Source organism: Triturus cristatus, chromosome 10, assembly GCF_964204655.1.
Source record: "Triturus cristatus chromosome 10, aTriCri1.1, whole genome shotgun sequence".
Classification (NCBI taxonomy): domain Eukaryota; kingdom Metazoa; phylum Chordata; class Amphibia; order Caudata; family Salamandridae; genus Triturus; species Triturus cristatus.
In genome coordinates this window covers 1,230,583,171-1,230,606,649 of record NC_140593.1, presented here as the reverse complement: position 1 = coordinate 1,230,606,649, position 23,479 = coordinate 1,230,583,171, and the positions used below count along the sequence as shown (strand labels likewise).

At 46.4% G+C, this 23,479-nt stretch overlaps 1 protein-coding gene across 1 annotated transcript in view; it reads right to left on the bottom strand.

Moving 5' to 3' along the window:
* The window catches only part of HAUS7 (HAUS augmin like complex subunit 7), a 95,783-nt gene that overhangs the window by 57,797 nt on the left and 14,507 nt on the right, over positions 1-23,479 (bottom strand). The window contains exons 2-4 of the mRNA XM_085629825.1: positions 9,990-10,105; positions 5,893-5,960; positions 318-379 (exon numbers count right to left, since the gene is read on the bottom strand). Of these exons, the coding sequence (XP_085485951.1) occupies positions 318-379; positions 5,893-5,960; positions 9,990-10,105 (246 nt within the window). The remainder of the gene's footprint in view (positions 1-317; positions 380-5,892; positions 5,961-9,989; positions 10,106-23,479) is intronic.

Below are 23,479 nucleotides of genomic sequence, written 5' to 3'. Positions count from 1 at the left end.
CAGTAAAAGGAAACCTGCACAATGCACTTCAAACAAAATATGATGTGTAACAATCACAAAAGTGGAAGGAGAGAAAGGGGAACATCCCTAGAAAAATACAGAAAGATGCTCCTAAAATGTAAAAGGCAAGGGGGGGGAGCACAGGTAGAAAGGATGGAAGCGCCTTATCAGAGGCTAGGTCAGGTATTACTTATTTTCAGAGGACACTGCTTTAAACTCCTTCCAAAAATTCTAAATATTCGTCCAGGAGAATGTTTTGTGTTCAATTTTCCCACATACAATTAAATCCCTCCTCCATGTGATAACCCATTGCGTACCTTGATCAAGTCCAAGTCGTCTGCCCGGCACATCATCAGTCGGAAGCCGAGATTGGCCATCTCTGGGGAAAAACAGGAGAAACAGCGGTCATTCAGCTATTGGCAGAGTCAGTACACAACTGTCTCGCAGCATCACTTCATTCAAAGGGCACTCTGTTTACACCTGCCAAGGACAGCATGTAAGATATACTGGAAGGATGCAGCACGCAGGACATGCTGACCCGTTGGGTCACTCAAGGACCACCTGCACCCCTCAAGGAACCCCTGATCTGTGTGAAACTCCACGCACACCTCATCTTCAGGGCTGTAACCACTCAGCACCAAGGACTCAACTGTGGCACTCGGGGCACAAACGCATCATGGTGGCAACTGGACGCACCTGCTGTGCTCCTGGTACAGCTGCACCAGGCCTTACACGCTGGGCACACTTTCACCCGCTTCTGCTCAAGGTACATCAGTCCATTCCCAGCAGCTATTAAAGCCTTCAGCAAACTCTTTACTCTGGACCTGGCTGAAATCAAAAGACCAGTCCTGTGGTGCCCCTGGTGCCAGGGCTGCTCTCAAAGATCACACAGTTCCTTTCAGAAGGATTATTACTTTACCATTAAAACATAACTAAATGTTAATATTACTCTGAACAGATCGGGCAGACTTTACATGGACATCAAATGTTTTTGGTATTTGGGACCGGCCAATAAACTCCCCGCTATGACCGGTAAGATCCACCAATCTCTTTGCAGACAAAGATAATCCCATCAATAGCCACATTACTTAACGTAAGAGGACTGCAGCTTCCTCCAGGGCCCCAGGACACTTGAATTAAAGTTATCCCTTAGGAGGGAGGCGTGCTTGGCTCCATTACCCAGAGGTCATTGCTTAAGGTCAAGGGGGAAAACTTGTCCGCCTCATGGTTTGATTTGACTCAGAGCACCACCACTATCTCAAGACAAGACTGAGGCCCCCAAAAACAGGGAATTCTCCTAAGCATGAGCTGGTGACTCCTTTACTATCAAGCACTGGCAAAGCCAAATCGTTTTGCCTATGCGAGATCTAATTGGCTTTGTCAATGTTTTTTTTTATGTTGCACTACAGTGTGAGCTGCTGTGCTACATAGCTTAAAGGAAAAAAAAGCAATATGACCACGTCATAGAATGTTTTCTTTTCTTTCTTTAAGCTATGCACACACAAAGAAGTTAAAATAGTGTTTTCCCTATACTTAATATACAGTTTATATTCTTGAACAAATGCCCATAGCAGTTACCAAAGTGTGAAAGTGTAGCTAGCTGGAACAATGAGCTGAGCTGCTGACTTTGGAGTTGGGGTATCAGGTCCGAGTCTCGGCGCTAGCATAACATCCTGTGATTCTGGGCAAATCACTGAATCTCCCAGATCCTGTAAAAAGTAAGGTTTCCTTCTGTAATGTAACTGGCGCTCCTGTAAAGCACTTGGAGTCCTTCCATAGGACTTTGCGCTACAAAAAAAACCTAGCTATGATGGATGTAGGAGGGAGGCAACAAGCAACATTCTGGGGAAAGGGCATGCAGTGTCATGAGAGAGGTGGGGGAATGGATAGGCCTGCAACGACTGGGGTAGGGACATGCGAGGAAGAGGCATGCAGCAATGGAAGGGAGGTGGCGCTGGAAAGAAAAAAATATATACAAATATAAAAAAGTACGTCACCAGTGGAAGGACACTGGCCGCTGGAAGCAGTACTTGGTCTAAGCACCAAAGCAAGGATAAAAATGTGAAGCCAAGCAGGAAGCTGGAGGCAGGAGGAGGTGCTGACCAACAGGAAGAAAAGAACCGAGAGTGACGTGGGAGCCAACCAATGTAAGTAAACATAAGTAATGGGCGAGCTCTAAGCCACTTTTAAGTTTTTTTTTTTCTCCCCACTACAAGAGATTTCGCAAGCACAGCACAGCACAAGTTCCATGTAGGCGAAACCTAAAAATGACCACATTCATTCAGGGCACTAAGAAACTTTATACATCACAGATTCCCAATACAGCAAAGTGTTTGCAGAGAGCAGCTAATGCTCAACAGCAATATTTGGCCAAACATCATAACATTCTAGATACTTCTTTGCCAGGCGTTCACTTCACAAGTTTGTGTTTCTACTCTGGACTACCTGATGGTGAAAGCAGATGCTTATCAAGCCACGGATACCATTAGGACTGAAAACTGCGCTGACGAAGTCGGCCGTCATATACTGCAATGGTTCCTCCGCCAGAGGGGTGCTCAAGGTCTGCTCATCAGAGGTAAACTTTAAAATCTTTTAGTCATAGCGCTGCGATTCACATCAGCAGTCATCCCTGCCACATATCATGTCCCTTGGGGTGGCAGGGAGGGGCAGACAGTAGCAGGTGGAAACTTAGGTATGCAGCCTTCACCCCACAGGACGTTACCAACGCAGGGAAGCACAGCACAGGTAAGTATCATGCAAGTCCTTTTATTAATTCTGTACAGTGTGGTACTTTATCATGCAGGTTAGAATATTTTTTATATGTCATAGTTATTATTTCATTTAAAAACAAAAAAAGGGTTATGGGATGGGTAAGAGTTAAGGGTGGCAAGGGAGGGTAGAGGTACAGGGCGACAGGGAGTTTTTACGGTTCATAGGCAGGTAAGGGGTTTTTAGGGTTCAGTGGTGGGTCTAGGTAAAGGGAGAAGAGTCTTTTTTAGGGGTTATGGGTTCAGAGGTAAGAAGAGGCAAGTTATTTTTAGAATTCTGGGGTAGGTAGAGGTAAAGGGAGGCAAGTGTTTTTAGGATTCAACGAGAGAAGAAATAAAGTCGTTAGGAGTTTCAAATGTTTTTGAGGTTTGAGGGGTTACCCTTAAAAAAAGGAAAACAAAAACATTAAAAAAGGGGGGTGCGTGGGAACCCTCAAAAAACATATATTCCCCCAATAAAATAACATTTATATCTGACAATACCAGTGCATTGCATTGTTAAAGCATTCCTGGTAAAGCTCTGTGTGGTATTAAAAAGCGTTCTAAATGCCAAAGCATTGTAATGCCTGCATGGTAAAGGAGTCCGTGATAAAGGCATGCGTGGTAAAGGCATGCGTTGCAAAGGCATGTGTTGCAAAGGCATGCGTTGCAAAGGCATGCGTTGCAAAGGCATGCGTGGTAAAGGCATGCGTGGTAAAGGCATGCGTTGCAAAGGCATGCGTGGTAAAGGCATGCGTGGTAAAGGCATGCGTGGTAAAGGCTGATGTTCAAAACTTAGCACTGCTTGTGGTGGTCACTTAAAGCCTACTCTACCCATCGTCACTTCGGCCTGTTATTGCCGCAGTCTTTACAATTGAGGACTCATCATGGAGACAGACATCTCTTTAGAAAGATGCCATTCAGTCCTATCTATGGTCTTGGACTACAAATGACTTCCTTTTCTTGACAAGTCTACCCAGTGGCCTCCACCTTCCCCTGTACCAACACCTACAACAAGAACAAACTGTGGCACAAATCCTCTCGAGGCAGGTCTTTTGTCCTTCCCAATCTTCGAGACACAGAAACTACTCTTGGGTAGATATGGTCATATGGTTGGTGCTGTACATTGTGGTGCTGTGTAAGCTTTTAGAACCACCACCCCTTCAGCGTACAGGAACGGAGTAATATTCATTTAGACTTTGAAGCTTTGGGCATGAAATAACCTGGACCTGGCTGTCAATGATCGAAGGCGAACGAAATAGAAGACAGCGAGGGATCTGTGCCGCTGCTCTTATTCCGCCCACTCCAGTCCAGTTTCAGAAGGCGCTGCACCCCCATGATGAAGGAAGAAAGCACTCGCCTAATCAAGAAGCCTTGCCCGTGGTGGGGCAACACGATGAATCACAGCCGCCAGTCTTCTCTGCTCCAGTTCACAGGAGGACTTTGGAGGAGAGGAACCAACAGTGAGCCACATTCTTGGTCACCCTTGTGCAACAACCTCATGTCTCACTAGATAGAACATTTTCAGAATTCCAGTCTGAACTGTATCTACTATTTTAGGATTACTCTTACTATTCAAGACCTTTTAAAATCCTTTAATATTTGCTTTTGTAGAAACTACCTCTCATGAGCGCTTTACTACACACATGCCTGCTTGGGATAATTTATAAACTTGGGGACGATTATTAAAAACCGGGGCGTTCAGGGTGGAGTCTCACGAGACTGGTCACTTAGAAGCACGCTGGAGACTGAAGGGTCTCTGTAGACTCGATTAGATAAAGAGGGGGCACGTCTAGCAGTAGACGGAGAAGAAGGGAACATCAAGTCCCACAAGGAGCAGGGACACAAACCCCGCTTAGTCAGGATCGTCTGTAGCTCTGGTGAGAGTCGCGGGAGCCAATCTAAACAACCATACCCACAAGCAACAACACTGATCAGATGTGTGCATAGTTACATTAATCGATAAACAAGAGGATGCCTTTCCTAACAAAGTTTCCTTGTTCATGGTGAGCACAGGCGGGGAATGACTATGTCAAGAGAACTTCACCCTTTGGAGTCAAGCGTACCCACCTGCATATTTAGGTTATGCCAGGGAAAACAAAAGAATTTTTTGCCATAGTGGCTACCAACAGTTTTCCAAATGCAACTGGATAACAGTACTTTGGCAATCATTCACGGGTAACTTGTGCAAGAAATCATTATCAATAATACAGTGGTGTACAGCCCGCTGTTCTGTCGTTCAAAACAACATCTGGGCCTTCTTCTGAAGGGGATCTCGACTGGCAGTTCAGGATGGACTATTCCCATGAGGAGCAGGGTCAGTACTGATTTGCATAATGTGGGCCTCTGTCTAGAGTGGCACAGTGGGTGAAACACAAGGGTTTGGAGTGCTACCATCCTAAGTGCTTTAAAGTATTTTAGAGTATTGACAAGCATTCTTTCCACCACATTTTGTTTGTTTAATGTAACAGTCTAAGTGGCCAAGTGCACACCCAGATGAGCCACAGAATCCAAGCTATAAGTCACGGACGAGCCCAAAACTAGTCTTGGGTTGCTTGTGTTCCCTGCTGGAGGGTGCCTTGCCTAGCAGCTCGTGATGGGATCTTCCTATAAGAAGCAGAGTCTCTGTCTCGAGTGGCACAGTGGGTGAAACACGTGATTTTGACGGCTACCCAGAGCATTAGGCAGAGGTTCACACTATGTGCAAGCATTCTTTCCAACACCTTTTGTGGGCCTGCTTTGGCATTTGCTGTTGCATATCCCTCTGGGCTATCAGACGGCTTCCATAGTTTCCTCTGCTCTTGGGGCAGGCTTCGTTCTAGACAGGAGCATGCAGTTTATCTGCTGCCCCCGCTTCTGGAATGTAGGGAGCCTGCACACCTGGAGCATCTGCTGGTAGTCCAGGGCTACTGTAAACTGCGGCCTCTTCAGGACATAGAACTACTTAACCCGGCACGACACAGCAAACATCAATCACTAACACGTATAGTCTGAACATGCTAAGCACGCTGATGCTAACCACTGTACTGTTATTCAAAGATTGTATTCAGAACCAGGGAGCTGCGAGGACCAGAGCATGAATCCTCAAATGGTGAAAGTGCATTGAGGTCACCAAGGTCTCTTAAAGGAGAGAGAGAAGGTATACCTTTAATTTTCACATCGGTCTGGGATTCCTTCAGACAAGAAAACTGATCCTGGAGTGGTGGGCAAATCCTGCAACAAAGGAAAGGAATTGTTATGAGAGAGGCGGCACATCGAACTGAACAGTAGGAGGAGCTGTGTTAGGAGAGAAACACACAAGTAGAATGCAGAGCAACCGTGTGAAAAGAGGAAGAGCAAACAAAACCGGCAGCAGAAGGGAGAAGACCAGGACATGGTGGGAGCAGTGACAAGTACCTGACAGAGCCCCATGTTTCTCGGAGGAGAAATAAATAAGATTACAGGAGTATGAAAAGAGGGACTCTATACAAGAACACTACAACAGTGGAGGGGGAAAGACGCGTGCTGCAAGAAAGAGACGACTTGTACTGTACTACAAGAGAGGTCTGTCATTCTGCTACAAGAGCACACTCACAGTGTACAACGAAACAGGGCTTACACAAAGTAACAAATTCAATCCTGCACTGTGCTTCAAGAACAGACTCGCATTGTAAAATTAGAGACGACTTGCACTGAAGAAGCAACAGCAGATTTGCACTGTGGAAAGAGATTGGACTTGCACGTTCTACTAGAATTGACTCCGATCAAGAGTAGAGCCGCACTGCGCTATGTGAGAAAGCCGCGCTGTGCTACAAGAGAGAGCCGCACTGTGCTTCGAGAGAGCTGCAATGCGCTACGAGAGAGAGCTGCATTGTGCTACGAGAGAGAGAGAGAGAGAGAGAGAGAAAGAGTCGCACTGTGCTATGAGAGAGAGCTGCACTGCACTACGAGAGAAAGCGGCTCTACAAGAGATAGCTGCACTGCGCTATGAGAGAAAGCTGCACTGAGCTACAAGAGCAGAGCCGCACCCTGCTACGAGAGCAGGACCGCACCGCGCTACAAGAGCAGAGCCACACCCCGCTACAAGAGCAGAGCCGCACTGCGCTACAATAGCAGAGCCGCACTGCGCTACAATAGCAGAGCCGCACTGCGCTACAATAGCAGAGCCGCACTGCGCTACAATAGCAGAGCCGCACTGCGCTACATTAGCAGAGCCGCACTGCGCTACATTAGCAGAGCCGCACTGCGCTACAATAGCAGAGCCGCACTGCGCTACAATAGCAGAGCCGCACTGCGCTACAATAGCAGAGCCAAACTGCGCTACTATAGCAGAGCCAAATTGCGCTACAATAGCAGAGCCGCACTGCCCTACGGCAGCAGACCCACACTGCACTACGACATACAAGAGCAGAGCCGCACCGCGCTACAAGAGCAGAGCCGCACCGCGCTACAAGAGCAGAGCCGCACCGCGCTACAAGAGCAGAGCCGCACCGCGCTACAAGAGCAGAGCCGCACCGCGCTACAAGAGCTGAGCCGCACCGCGCTACAAGAGCTGAGCCGCACCGCGCTACAAGAGCAGAGCCGCACCGCGCTACAAGAGCAGAGCCGCACTGCGCTACAAGAGCAGAGCCGCACCGCGCTACAAGAGCAGAGCCGCACCGCGCTACAAGAGCAGAGCCGCACCGCGCTACATGAGCAGAGCCGCACCGCGCTACATGAGCAGAGCTGCACCGCGCTACATGAGCAGAGCTGCACCGCGCTACAAGAGCAGAGCTGCACCGCGCTACATGAGCAGAGCTGCACCGCGCTACATGAGCAGAGCTGCACCGCGCTGCAAGAGCAGAGCTGCACCGCGCTACAAGAGCAGAGCCGCACCGCGCTACAAGAGCAGAGCCGCACCGCGCTACAAGAGCAGAGCCGCACCGCGCTACAAGAGCAGAGCCGCACCGCGCTACAAGATCAGAGCCGCACCGCGCTACAAGATCAGAGCCGCACCGCGCTACAAGAGCAGAGCCGCACCGCGCTGCAAGAGCAGAGCCGCACCGCAAGATAAGAGCTGCACCGCGCTGCAAGATAAGAGCTGCACCGCGCTGCAAGAGCAGATCCAAAGCGCCCAACAAAAGTGGACCAACATCACGCCATGAAAGCTGACTCACTTTGGACACTGAAAAACCAACAACGCACTCAAAATCGTACAGCAAGAGTGGACTCAACCAGGGCGGCGAGACAGGACCTGCTCTGTTCTGATTAAGCTACAACCTCTATTTCCAGATTTCAAATTACCAAGCTTTCAGAGTCGGCTTGACCCTTCATCATTATGGAAAGTAAACTAATACCCACTCACCACAAGACTGTGCACCTACATTGGAGTGCTACAAGAGCAGAGCCGCACTGCGCTACAAGAGCAGAGCCGCACCGCGCTACAAGAGCAGAGCCGCACCGCGCTACAAGAGCAGAGCCGCACCGCGCTACAAGAGCAGAGCCGCACCGCGCTACATGAGCAGAGCTGCACCGCGCTACAAGAGCAGAGCCGCACCGCACTACATGAGCAGAGCTGCACCGCGCTGCAAGAACAGAGCCCCACCACACTACATGAGCAGAGCTGCACCGCAATACATGAGCAGAGCTGCACCGCGCTACATGAGCAGAGCCGCACCGCGCTACAAGAGCAGAGCCGCACCGCGCTACAAGAGCAGAGCCGCACCGCGCTACAAGAGCAGAGCCGCACCGCGCTACAAGAGCAGAGCCGCACCGCGCTACAAGAGCAGAGCCGCACCGCGCTGCAAGAGCAGAGCCGCACCGCAAGATAAGAGCTGCACCGCGCTGCAAGATAAGAGCTGCACCGCGCTGCAAGAGCAGATCCAAAGCACCCAACAAAAGTGGACCAACATCACGCCATGAAAGCTGACTCACTTTGGACACTGAAAAACCAACAACGCACTCAAAATCGTACAGCAAGAGTGGACTCAACCAGGGCGGCGAGACAGGACCTGCTCTGTTCTGATTAAGCTACAACCTCTATTTCCAGATTTCAAATTACCAAGCTTTCAGAGTCGGCTTGACCCTTCATCATTATGGAAAGTAAACTAATACCCACTCACCACAAGACTGTGCACCTACATTGGAGTGAGAAAACTTAAGTCTTCATTGAAAGAAGTGGTTCAAAAAACACATAGTGTGTATGCATATGTTGATATAAACACTATCATACAGAATGTTGAGAAACTGTCAATCACACTGCCATGCAGTAAGGCTGAAACTTAGCCAAAGTGCAAAGCATAAAATGGGAAGTAAGTTTAAAATGAGTTTCTCAGGGTCAGTTGCTGTAAGCCAGAAGGGTTTCGGAGAAAGTTCTAGATGGAACGGTGGGACAGCGAGGACTTCTTCAGAGTACAACTGGACTTCCGCTGTAACTTGAATAACCCTTCCGATCTGGACACCCGGACCATCTAGAGCACCACAATGTGCAGACTCCAGGGATTGGCTCTCTGCACTATACTCCCAGAAAACTAATCAGGGGGATCCTGGGCCAGTCATCATTGAATTGTAATTTTACTAAAAATCCCAAATTCACATTCTGTGCCCCACTCCCCTCAGGAAAGGAGGGGATGTCTTAAGCTACTAAACTTCCATCACTCTCATATTACGAGTAGCAGAGGAAAAACAAACTGAAGCTGTGGCTACAGGGTACAAGACGGGATAGGGGCGACTTTACAGAGTCTCGGGTAAACTAGCAGTATGAAGGGTTGTTTTTGAGACGAAAAAACAAGAAGAGGCGCTATGGAGGCTATTAACATCAAAAATCTCTGTGTAAGCAAAACACATGTTCACTCTGGTGCTGTATAGCAAGAAAAGCTTTCTATAAGAATGATGCTACAAAGTTCCTGAGGGTAGACAGACTCTGTTGTGATTAGGTGATTAGTCCAGAGAAAAACACTTTTCTTTAACAACTTTGGTGCCATGTGGCAAATCTCCAAACAAGTTTCCAAAACAATCCATTTGTTAAATTTGTTAAATTATGTAATGGTTTTATGCTCTACAGATCCAGATCCAGCCTCCTTCTGCATGCAGCTCCACCCTACACTCTGACAAGGAGCAGGGCCCCACCCTGGTCCACCCGCCTCTGACTGTGCAGACCACGACTGCCTATGACCATCAAAAGATCTACTCTGGAATCATTTGGTGCACAAATCCACCTCACCCTCCCACCAGACACAGAGCAACCACTGCCTCTGACAATGCACAGATCTATCCTGGACTTACCGTGTGCAGATCCACTCCAGGATGTCGAGGCGGTGCACAGATGGGGTGCAGAACAGCTCCAGCATGGTCTCCGGCTCGGTTAGGAAAAGGCCCTCCACTGATGGACACTCCAACTCCTGCAACATAAAGAACAGCTTGCAAGTCAAGGAACCTTACAATTAAAGTTGCCATGCCTACACTATTTTATTTTGAACACCCAGAGGCTACAGCACAGATAGGCATGCCTCAGCTATCACACTCTATCGATCACCTATAAAAAATAAATAATAATCATATGCAACATCGACTCCCTGCGCTCCCACGGAGCTGGCACTTGTACATCTGTAATCCCATACCCAGGGACAATTAAAGCTTTTAGCATCACATGTACATCAAAGTAACTTCCAAGAGAGGGAAGACTGACTTGTATAGCTCTCCTCTGAGCTTAAGAAGATTGGAGCAGCTCTGAAAAGGTTTCAAGAAGGGGCCTAAAAGGGATAGCACGTGACTGCTCTTCACTCACAGGCAAATATAAGCTGGTGGCAAATTTGGATATCATACTTGGGTTACAGTCTAGTATGGCAGATGAGCGTACTAGTAAGTTACTTAGAAGGTAGGGCAAGTTTGCTTAAAAAGAGCTCTGCGCCACGTCACCACTGACAAGAAACGTGGGCACATGCTATATATTGCAATTGTATTTAGATAGCTTTTACTACCCCTCAAGAGGCCTCAAAGCACTTTTCGGCAAGTAGCACGCTACTCTGGAACCAAAAAAGGATGAGTATAGGGACATTTGTGTTAATTTGAGCGGTGGACATGCAAGTCTGTTAGTTGGATTGCATAGGATAATGGAGGGATAGAAGAGGGAAGAGTCTAGAAAGTGTTATTTGTGAGATCATGGTAGAAACATGAGGTTTGGGTGAGTCAAAGGAGGGATACACGAGGGAAGGATTTAGAAAGTGCTGTTTGGGAAATCAATGTAGTAAAATGAGGTTTGGGATGAGCCAAGAAGGGTTAGAGGAGGGAAGAGTCTAGAAAGGGTTATTTTAGAGCTCATACTAGTAGAGTGAGGTTTGAGGTAGGTCAGAGAGGGGATTGAGAGCAGTATGGGGTGTGACAGAGTAGTGCATTGAAGAGAGTAAAAGTTTTTGTTTTCCTTCTATGGTAGGAGAAGAGTAATACATATATAGATACATAACTATATAAAAACATAGAAAGGATATACATGCACAAGGAAGATAATATTTCGAGATTTAAAGTTGTATTGTATAAATTCAGACTTTCAAGTATTGTGGAACTTGAAGCTAATTTATTTATTTGTAGAACTTTGTAAAATTTTAATTTGATATTTTTCTTATTTCAATAGTGAAGCACTTGTAGATATAATAGTTATGATAATATTTATATATTGTGATAGATACATAAAACAGAGACCCATTAGCATCTAATAAAATAACATATTAAATCTTTAGAGTGACCTATATACATATTAAGCAGTGTATATGTATATATACACACACGCACATATATATATATATATATATGCACACATATATATAAAACTAAAGTTAGTTTTTACTGTAATGTTGTGGGAGAAGTAAACAACGGGTGGGTATAATAGTAGATAGATACCTGGTGGCAACAGGATGTCTAACAACGTAAAAGAAATATTATGATAGGCATCAACACTGTCAAGTAGATCACGCTTTACACCAAAACATGTTTAACCGGCAACATTCAGACAATAACATATGTAGCTCTTCGCAATGGTAATGGGTGAAAGTTTTTTGTTTTGGGGTGGTAGGGGGAAAAGGAGGAGCCATGGGGCAATCAGGTGTTACTTGGCTCCAATTGTGACAGTGTCTTTTACTTATGGGGACACTTTACCATTAAAGCATCACATACACCCCTTTAGCACAGGATTCGCAGGGTACCAAGGCAGAGAAGTCCAAGGCTTACTCGGGAGCACAAAAGAACACGTAATAAATCAATGTCAAGCCAGCGCTCTTACTTTTAACAAGAAAAATTACTATAGCACACAACTAAATATAATTGCAATTTATGCAATAAAAAAACTGATGTCGCTAGCTGCTCCTCAACAAGGAATCTGTAGAAGATCTTTTAGTGTTACACAATGCAAATCCCCTTTTGAGACAGTTGTCACGGAGTTCACAATGTCAAACCTCTTTCTATATTTTTTGTCAGAATGGTCAAAAGGGAGAACAGATTCATACTGTATGCATAAATATCACACAATGTAAAGATTCCTCCTATGATATTTGACATGGGGTCTGTGAGACCAATTTCTATTTGTTATCAGCAATGGAACTACCTCATAGGTGGACTGCTCCCCAATCAAATACCCATGCAACAACAGGGCTACCTCATAGGTGGGCTGCTCCCCAATCAAATGCCCGAGTGTGTGAAAGTGCCTCTTTTGACATGGAAATCGATGTTATTTTGATTGAAGTGCACAGCGTCCCTGCCAACCAGGTCCCATGTGCCAGTGCATTTTCCCTAAAACTGTTCCACAATTGGCACTTCAGGCCCCCTGTAAGTATTCAGTAAATGGTACCTTGTGCATTGAGACTGAACAGGGTCCCCTAGGGACCCCTCACCTAGGCTATGCAGACTGCCACTGCAGCGTGCATGACCTGGTGCAGACAAAACAACAAAGTCAACATGGCACACTGTCTGTATGCCATGCCTACTAGCTCTGCCTAAGGTATAGGTAAGCACCCCTCTAGAAGGCTGTACAGTCTCAAGGCAGGGTGCACTGTACCACAGGGGTGGGCATATCTGAATGAGCAGATATGCCCCTACAGTATTTTAGTCTATTGTTAGATACTGTAAGTGCCAAGGAAGCCATAGAGAGTACGTGGGCTGGAAACTCATCAACTCGAGTTCCACAGCACCAGGATGGCTTCTCTGAACACAGGAGTGTTTGCTACCAAACTTCTTCCCTCATTAAACCCACACTGATGTCAGTGTGGGATTTATTGAAATGTACTCAGAGGGCACCATAGAGGTGCTCCCTGAAAACCTACCAACCCTGGTGTGGTCTCTGACTGGCTTTATGCAGCCTGCCCCCACTAGACATGTCTCTGGACTCCTGGGTCGAGAGCCCCCACTCTCTGGGACAAGAAACAAAGCACATCCAGGACGGATGCGTCACACCACCTCCCCCAGCATGGGCACAGTGATCGAGAGGGAAGCTTCAAAGGCCTGCCACCTTTGTAATGTGACCCCCAGCCTCTGCTGCTAGCAGCAGATGGCAGCCCCTGGTTCAGTCCCCCACTTTGGGTGGGAAAACTGGTGCGAAAAGCTAGGAAGAATAGGAGGTGTGCCCACCTCTGCCAACTCCACCCCTAAGGTGTAGGAGGCGAGGTGAAGCACATCTTTCAGTCCCCGCCATCTTGAAGATGGGGAGATTCCTCCGATCAGGGCTAGGTCTATGCCCCCTCCCACAGGAGGGTGGCATAATTGGGAGTGTGGACAACCCGGGTAAGGTGCACATTGACCCTACCTGTCACTCCCTTAAAATGCCCCTAACTCTAGTATGTAGGTGGCTCCCCCAGACCCTGAAACCAGTTCCTGCCAACCTAGGAAGAAAAACGAAGAAGACGCCATGCAGAGAAGGCTGTCGGCACCCACTGACTTGGCTCCAGCCCAACCGGTCTGCCTGCAGCCCTCGAAGATACTCTGAAAATGACGCCTGTCCTGCAGTCAGCAACCTCCACAACCCCTGAGAGGACTGCCTGCCTTTGAAGAATACCAGAAGTCCTGAGGACAGCGGCTCTGTCCACAAGAAAGCAACTCTAAGGACTCTGGTGCCCTCTGGTTCCGCGATCTCTGACCACTCTGCATCCAACGCTTCTGGCCTGTGTTCAAGTGGTTCACTGATCCAGAAAAGGTTCCCCAGCGATCCAGAGCCCAAGTCCAGCGTTGGCTGACCCCCTCCTGGACTCCACGACGATACCTGCAGTGTGAATCCGAAGGCTCCACCTGACTGCGCCCAGCCAGGTAAGAGAAACCCAACATCAAAGGATACGCCAGCAACTGAAGCCCGTGGGCCTTCAGGAGCTCGACCGACGGTGTCCGGACGACCTACAGTATCCAAACTTACCTCTGCTGTTGCTGGTTTCCTCCATGCACCCTCCAGTTCGTCGCCTGTAGCCTGTTTTCCAAACAGAGCTTCTCCATAGAATTGCATTGGGCGCCTGACACCGTGTTTGCACTCTGCCCCTGTGCCGCTGGTGCTGTATGTTGTATGTTTGGTACTGCCTTGTGCCCCTGTGCTTGTTTTAACCTCCAAAGCTTGAGCCCTGCAACCGATCTACTTACCTGCAAGCAATGTGTCTTCAAGCAACCCCATCTCTCCATTTGGTAACATTAGGCCTGAACTTCAAATTTTACCTTTGCCCCCGGCCACCCCAATGCCGCTGGTGGTGCAGGGTTTGTGCTTAACTGAACCTCGTCTTCTGCTGATCCTGCAACCCGAAGACTGGATTTGTAAGTTTTTTCCTTACCTGTAAAACCGCATTATTGTTTTCCTCCACAGGTTTAACATTGCAAAGACTGAATATTGCACTGTGTCAACCTTTGAAACTGAAAAGAGTTTCTATTTGAAGCGTACTTACCTTTTTGTGAAGATCTTGTTCTTAAAATAAATCTTGAGCAAAGCTTATTTTTTTAAAAATTGGTGTGAATCTCCTTTTTGAGTCGTGTGTTGTTTATTGGTCATTGCGCGCACAATAAATGTCTCACACTCCTCTGTGTTAGGCCTAAGGCTGCTCGCCCACACTACCACTAATAGAGCACTTTGGGTTTGATTTCAGCCCTGTACACTTCTGGGGGAATATCCGGACGCCATATGCAGAGCCAGCTTCCTACACTGAGCAACAACGAAACTACCTCAAGTGGGCTTCTCCCAAACCAAATGCTCAAGCAACTACTGAACTACCTCATATGAGAACTGCTTCTGAATCAAATGCCTGAGCAACAACGGCGGAACTACCTCATAGGTGGATGCTCTCAAATCAAATGCCCGAGCAACAACGAAGTGAAGTCAGAGCTTCACTTCTCTATACTGCTATTTTTTTATTACGCGTCTACTGGTGATGCTAAAGCTCACTAAAGCCAGAGTTTAAAGTAAAACTACATTGCAACAGGGTTCCTTAAAATAAAAAGTGACATGCGTAAAATATGGAATGCGATGCGCTTCCTTTTTAGGTCTCGCCTAGGCAGCGCGTATGCGTTGCTCTAGGAGGGCCTTTAGCCATCGGTCTTCACTTTTCAAGCACTGCACTCGTGCTTGTGGCGGCATCCACCTTGCGGGAGCGAGCAGCGGCGCGCCACAAGCACGAGTGCAGTGCTTGAAAAGTGAAGGCTGCGCGCGCACGCACGACTCCCAAAAATAGCTGTTGCTTGTTAATTAGTGCAGCACGCGCGGCGCGCACCATTCACATGTTGTTTTTTTTAGTTTGCCGGGTGCGGAATGTGACCAGCGTTTGTTGGGGAGGGGAGTTGGTTGGAGACGTCTTAATTATTGAGACAGGCTTTTCATCGTCTCTACCACCTAACTTGTTTAGATTCTCTTTTACATAATATGTTATAAAGAAGTGGCAACCGCAAGTGGCGCTTTGACGATGGTTAGCTGGTTTTCACTGCTACCCAATGTATTTTCTCGAAGTTAAAAGGAATTACGATGATTTAGAATGCCATCAGTTTGTAAGTAACTTGTTGTTTAAGTTTTCACTTTCAGTGATTAATGTACATTTGAACTGCAGCACAATACGAGCAGTAAAAGTTCCAGAAATACGGCGAAATCTGTTTGGCATAGTTATTGATAATATTGATTGTATCGATGCTGGTTTGACCTATTTGAGGCAAGCCATGTTGGGGTTTAACAGCTTTGTTGACCCTGGAGTCCTTATCCCCGAGATCTTCCCAGATCCTTCCCATCAAGCCTCACATGGGAAGGTAAAGCTGCCTGTTATGGAACGCCCACTATGTCCTGTCCTATTCTCTATTATAAACTATTCCATTGCCGAAATTACCAATGTGCACGATAGCAAGGCACATGTTGTTTTGCTCTGTTAGTATTAATCTGCCTGGCCGTTGACCATCATATTGGCTACCGAGAAGTTTGCGTTGGCGGCAACGTTGTTGGCATCAGCGTTGTTGGTGGAGATGTGCAATCCCATTACATAAGCTTGGCTGTAAAGTCCATGTTGCACCCATTCCGCTACAATTATATACAATGGGGATTCTGTTGCCTGTATTTGTAGTAATGTGTTTACTTATGAGGTCACATTAATGTTTTGTTATTATTGGTTATTGTAACATTCCACTGCATGATCTTTAGGCTGCTTGTTTAGTGCACATGTTCATGGAGAATTATCATTCTAGGGGGCGTTTGAAGTTTGTTTGACTTTTACGGTCTTTACTGATGCTCACTGCGTGGATGCCAATAAAAAGTACTCGAGAAACTTTCACGAGTTTCCATCTTTCCATAGCACAGTATTCCATCATTATAGGACCTCCTAGAGAAGAGGCATCCAAAGAGTTCTCTTTGTGTTGACAATAAAACCAAAGTACATGCTGCTTTTAAGTTTTCACTGTCAGTGAAACATATATTGTAAAACATAACACTCCACAAGGCAGGTATTCCAAAGTGCGACGCAGTGCTTGTGGCGAGTGGGCTTCCCAGAAGCTGAATATAATTGTGGCGCTTACATCTGTAAGTTCAAATGGGTGGCAACTACTTGCCAAAGAAGACTGTATATTACTGTGAAAGACTAATGAGCCCTGTGTTATAATCCACTCTAATCGTGGGTATGGTTGCCTTAAAACTGTACATGAACCCGAAGAGACAATACCGGCTTACTGTTAAGACACGATTGGGTGGTAACAAAGCCTACTCAAGTGTTGACGAGTGTTCGGGTAATAACTATAACTTTCTGTAAAAGGCAAGCTGTGTTGATGTCATTTCGAATATAATGGGATGAATGTTCTGGGAGGATATATGGGGAGGGTTTAGAACGTTACAAGGCGAGAAAACCGGTGGTTGAAAGCTGTATCCATCGATTGTTTCTCCAATAAATCTTGGAATTGGAGCAAAGTTGGTGTAGTATATATATGACATACATTTGGCTTCAATAAAGGCAATAAAAACGCCTGGTAAAAGTCATAACATTTACAAAACAAGCATTGGCATAGCCAATAGGTCTCGCCTTTGGGACCTTATAAGTGTTTAGCCATGCAACAGTTGATGTTGTTGCACCAAGGATATTGTGCTGCATAACTAAATACTTATAAGGTCCCAAAAGCGAGACGTATTGGCTATGCCAATGCTAGTTATGCTTTTTATCAAATCCTCTGGCTATTCAGAAGAAGGAAAGATTTGGTATTTACCTTACAGCATTTCCAGAGATTCTATTCACTAGGTCATTTGCTGCCAATTCAACAACTTCCTTGAATTATTCATGGTCTATCATAATTTAACTGACTATCGTTTTGTTTTTCCCACACCGACCAAAGGAGAACCCAAGAAACATCTGTCACCTCTTGCACTACAGCACCACACAAAACCGGTGAAAAATCTGAAATTGGACACATCCAAATAGGATTACATTTGTATTACACTCAATCTATTTTATTTTTTATCTGGCTACAGATATGTATCACGGTCTAGAAATCCCCAGGCCATCAATTCTTCAACAAGCATTGGCAAAGCCAATAGGTTTAGCTTATAATGCAAGTGAGCTGTTGACTTTGCCTGTGTTTGTTTGCAAGGTATTGTTTTTTTTTTAAAAACTTAAAAAAAAAAAAACATTTGAAAATGCTGAAGGAAAAGTAAACATCTTATGGTGTCTCGAAACTACATTGAATGTGATGTTTTAATCTTTATAAATGGCATGGTTTATTTTTCAAATACTTTTCACTCTGTAAACTCTGATCAGAATTTATAAAGGATAAGGCAGTGTAAGAATGGAAAGGGAAATATTGCCACAGCCTAATTTACTTGCCATATGCATCAGCCATTTAGTCACTGCAGTAGCCCTGGGGCTATGCTTCAGGAGAGGAATAAACACAAGAGGAGGAAAGCAAGTCGTCCCACTATAAGTTCATATTCGGTCTTTTGCAACCAGACAGCTTGCACCGTCTGGTGGGCTCGACCTAAAAAGTGCCGCGATGCCATCACAAAGGTGATCAGAGCCAAAAAAAGCCCTTTAAAGTAACGCATAATTTGCAGAAAAATGTCAATATTGGAACGTCTGCAAAATCCTTCATATTAGGAATTTTACTCCATGCAACACCCACCATATGACATGGTAATGGCTCTAATTTGAGTAACACTAATATATTTATTTTAAAAGAAATCTATAATCTCATACAGGCCCTCTACGGACGAGTGTGGTGATGCGCTCAATTGATGACTTTGGCGACTACAGTCCAGGGTTCAAATCATGGCCTTGGCATTTGAATGAAGAGTGTGAAATTCTGGCAAATCATTTTACATCCCAGTGCCAAAAATTGTAAATACATGATGTAATTATAATATATAATGCAATTTAAATCTAAAAAACCCTATGTGATGTATGATCTTTTTGATCTGGATATGCACAGTGCGGTTACCAATAGATTATACAGCCAATGCTTATTCCTATGATGACCTTCGAGATTTCTCAAACAACGTTCTCCTAGCTGATGAAACCTAAACAGTGATCTCAACCCGTGTTTAAGTTTGGTTTAGTAAGACAATAGCCAAATGTCATTGACTTGAAAAGAAGCAAATATTCCACAATACTGCTCCATTTAGATGATAGATAATGCAAACCAAAAAACGCCCTTCATTTGGGCTTTTTCAATTTCTGAAATATCTGCACTGTTCATTTACAGAGATTTAAATTTTGTGTGCTAGAAAAAAATGACATTGTACAGCCTTCCTCAAGCACTCCCCTCGAGCCAGCATGATTGTCAGATAAATCCTCTCACTATGAAGTCAGTGAAAGAAGAGTAAACACCAAGTTACCTGGAAGACAGATCTTAATATTTGACCTAGGTCTTTGAATGCACAGATAAGAACGGGATTTAAAGGCTTGTTTACAGAAATCCAGTACTGGTGAAAGAATATAGTAAATAGGGCTGGGCAACGGGAGGGACGAAATCAAGCTGGACAGCATAAAACAAAATACAGCCAGCATATAGAAAGCAAGCAACTGTGAGTTACAAACCACAAAGCCAATGGAAAACAACAGGCAGAATACATTCCCTGGAAAGCTTTCCGAATGTCCCCAAGAGGTCGTTAGCAAATCAGACAGCTGTGCTGTCTGGTAGGCCTCAACCTAAGAAGGTATAAGTTATAAAAGACCAAATAAAAAAAAATATAATATATATATATATATACACACATACATTCTTGCTTCTATAGTCTGTCATGCGCCTGACCGCGGAAAAGCACACTCAGTGTACACAGGGCACATTATCCCCCACTTCGTCTGTGGGACCCATTTAAAGGAGGGCTGGGCACAGAGCCGGATTTGTAATACGGACCCTGGAGGGCGTGAGAGACTTCAAGGGTGTAAAGCTCTTGAAGTCGCAATAAAGCCCTTGATCGGGGCTCCTCTTATCTCTCTGGTCATGATCAACAAGTAAATGTTAACTCTTTCTGGTATATTTCAGACCTGGATTACAGTCTCCATAAAGGTCTAGACTGTGCCCCATCACCTTTAACAGACCCAAGTCACTAATCTGGCTTGCCACCATCTGTCAGCAGAATTTACTTTATTAAGGTCTATGTGTACTTTTAATTTATGCATGGAATGCAGGTCAAAGTGTGTAATTGCACTGATAATAACAATTTACACAGCACACGATTTAATTTGAAATTATTTTTGCTACATAATAATAGGTGTTAATTACAGACAGTGGAATTGACTACGCCTGAGACACAGCCAGAGCACGCTTGCATTGTGCATCTACCCGCACTTGTTTTACATTTTTAAATCTATTTTGTGATATTGTGTGTTCTTAATCCCTCATCCGCGCTCCCTTACCTCTTAGAACTCCCGAGGCACAGCCGGGAGCACGTCTGCACTTTGTTCCTACTCGCATTGTTTTACACTTTTAAAATTACTGTTGTAATATTTGTGCGTTCCTAATTCTCCTATCTGCGCTCCCATACCTCTTCGATCAGGGTTTCCCCGCGCAGCTGAACTCAGTGCTGTCACAGGCTTCAAGCTTGCCCCCTCGCCTCCTCTCCTGATATAACATGTGCGATTCTCGGCCGCGCAGCGGACGAGCGCAGCAGGCACACCTTCAGCACGCCGAAGACACGCCAAAGACTAGCCCGTCTGTGCCCGTCCGGGCCCAGACGGGCGTAGGGCATACCACTCTGCTTGACTCTTCTAGCCCTCGGGCCCCCTTTCACAGGTATTCGCAGGACACACTGCTTGCTCTACGCACGGCCAGACACCCCAGCTGTTGCTATTACTGGATTGAGGGTTCCGCATTTAAACATTGTCTTGCCTGTCGCCCGCATAGCACTTGCAAGGACCCTGACTCACTGACTATGGCTCTGCTTAATTGCAGATCACTGCCTTGTCATGCCACGGAGGTTCACTCCATCCTTTTGGACCATAGTCTGGATGTTTTATTCCTGACGGAAACGTGGCTGACTACAGGTTCCGACCCCGACATTGTCAACGCTCTCCCCCCGGGATACCTCATGTTCCATCTTGATAGGCCGGATGGGAGAGGGGGTGGAGTGGCCATTGTCTACAGAGACACATTCTTATGCAAAGCAGTAGACTGCGGCATCAACAACGCTGAAAGTTGTCAGTTTACCCTTCGCGTCTCCTCTACTGTCTCTATTGCTGGCCTCCTTGTGTATCGGCCTCCCGCTACGCTAGGGGACTTTGTGGATTCTTTCATGGAGGCTGTTATCCCACTGGCTGCTGCCTCGTCCAACTTTGTCATTCTTGGGGACTTCAATTTTCATTTTGACGACCCCAATGACGTAGTAGCAAGGGATTTTCTTAGTTCACTCGGGGCACTGGACCTACAGCTCGTTAATATGGGAGCTACTCATATTAGAGGTCATCAGCTTGATGCGGTTTTTGCTAATTCTGCGAACCTACAGGCCCTCCAGATGTTGGCTCTCCCCTGGACCGATCATCATCTCATTCCGTTTAGCTGGTTGCTGGGGAACCAGAAAGACCCCGCACCAAGACAACATATTGTGGAACGACTCTGGTCGAAGCTCCCGGTGGACAGTTGGGCGGAAGAACTAGCTAGAACCTGTCCTTACCCTGTAGATGACCCCAACACCGCTGATCAGCTCTTGGGCGAATGGCTGACTAACTCTCTGGACTTACTGATCCCGAATAAAAGGAGGCTTGTCAGGGAGAGAAGAATTGGATCTGCCCCCTGGTATACCCCCGAACTTAGGTGCATCAGAACCTCTTGTAAAAGGCTTGAACGTGCTTGGAGGAGAGACCAGACGGAAGAAAGCCGGGCCAATTACAAAAGGGAGTCGAGGAAATATAAAAGCGCACTGAAGGACGCCAAAAAGATTTTCTTTAGCGACAGGATTGAGAGAGCAAGCTATTCCTCTGGAGAATAGTTTAAAATCTTCAAGGAACTTCTAAAAGCCCCGGTCCCTCCAGTGTTGCATGATAATCCCAAAGAAAAATGTGAGGAACTGGCCAGCTTCTTCCATTCTAAAATAGAGAAAATCTTATCCTCCTTACCTACTATTCCTCAAAGCCATGAACCGGTTACTAGCCCCACAAGTCGCCCGATTGAGCTAGCATCTTTAGGCCCCTTCTCGGAAGAGGAGGTGAAAAAAGTCCTGTTGGAGATGAAGAGTGGCTCCCCGAGTGACCCAGTTCCCATAAAACATCTTAAGCTCGTGGCTAACACCTTGTCAACTCCTCTGACTCATCTCTTGAACCTCTCACTCGCTCAGGGCATAGTGCCCCAGAGATGGAAAAAGGCTGTGGTGAAAGCCCTATTGAAAAAACCAGGACTGGACTCATCCAATTTGACCAACTTCAGGCCAATTTCACTTCTGCCTGGATTTTCTAAAATTGCAGAGAAGTTGGTCAACCGTCAGCTCTCTCACCATCTTGAGTCTAACCACCTGCTAGGAGATTCCCAGACTGGTTTCCGCCCCGGCCATGGAACAGACACTGCCTTGCTGGCAGTAGTGGAGGAGGCAAGGAGCACTCTAGATACAGGAGGGTCAGTGGCAGTGATCCTCCTGGACTTGAGTGCTGCCTTTGACACCGTGAGTCATCAGGTGCTCCTCCAACGTCTGTCAGAGGTAGGTGTCTCAGGGACGGCCCTGAAATGGTTGGGATCTTTTCTTTCTGACCGTTTCTACCAAGTCTGGGAAGGGTCAGAGCAATCTGCCCCAATCCCTCTTCAATGTGGAGTCCCGCAGGGCTCATCGTTGAGCCCTACCTTATTTAATATATATATATGACTCCACTTGAAAGAGTGGTCGCCCCTTCAGGGGTGAAGATCATCAGTTATGCTGATGATACGCAGCTGGTGGTGGGCCTCACTCAGCTGGCGGAACAACCTGAGGTGTTACACGACTGCCTTGCCAATGTTTATCGTTGGATGTCTATCTCCGCTCTAAAGCTTAATGGAGGTAAAACCGAGCTGATGCTCTTGGGCAACCCCAGCCCCTCCATTATTGCGAGCTGCTGGCCCCGGTCTCTTGGTGACCCACCATCCCCCAAAAAGGAGATCAAGTCCTTGGGAGTATGGTTGGAAGAAGACCTGTCCTTCAGGACTCATGCCAGGAAGACCGCAGGGGAATGCTTTGGTTTACTGAGATCAGCCCGAAAGGTGCTACCTCTGCTTTCTGATCCAGCTAGGAAGCTGTTGATACGTGGCCTGATTCTATCGAGGCTCGATTATGGGAATGCGTTGTTTCTCGGTGCTCCTGAAGCGACCTTCAAAACCCTCCAACAGGTGCAAAACGCAGCTGCGAGAGTCCTTATGGATGTTCCCAGAAGGCAGTCTGCTGCTCCGGCCCTCAAAGCGCTTCACTGGCTCCCCGTGAAGGAGCGGGTGAAATTTAAAGCGCTATGTACAGCCCACAAAATTTCACATGGCAAAGGTCCCCCCATCCTTGCTAACATGGCCCGTCCTTACAAACCCCCACGTCTGCTGCGCTCGGACCAAAAACACCTTTTGCAGTTAGCGAGAGTAAGAAGAGCTCGTTCTGGGGGTAGGCGTTTCTCTGTGCAAGTGGCCTCTCTTTGGAACTCTCTGCCCCTCAAGATTCGCTCAGAGCCCAAGATCCTACCATTCAGGAAACTTCTTAAGACCCACTTGTTTCCATAGTAGTGATTAGCCGAGTCTCTTCTTCTGGTCTGCTGCGCCGGGATGCCCCCGGGTAAGCTGAGCACATTATAAATTTCATATTATTATTATTATTATTAATTACTACTCTACTTGATGGTAAACTGTTTCTCAACCTTGTAAGAAAT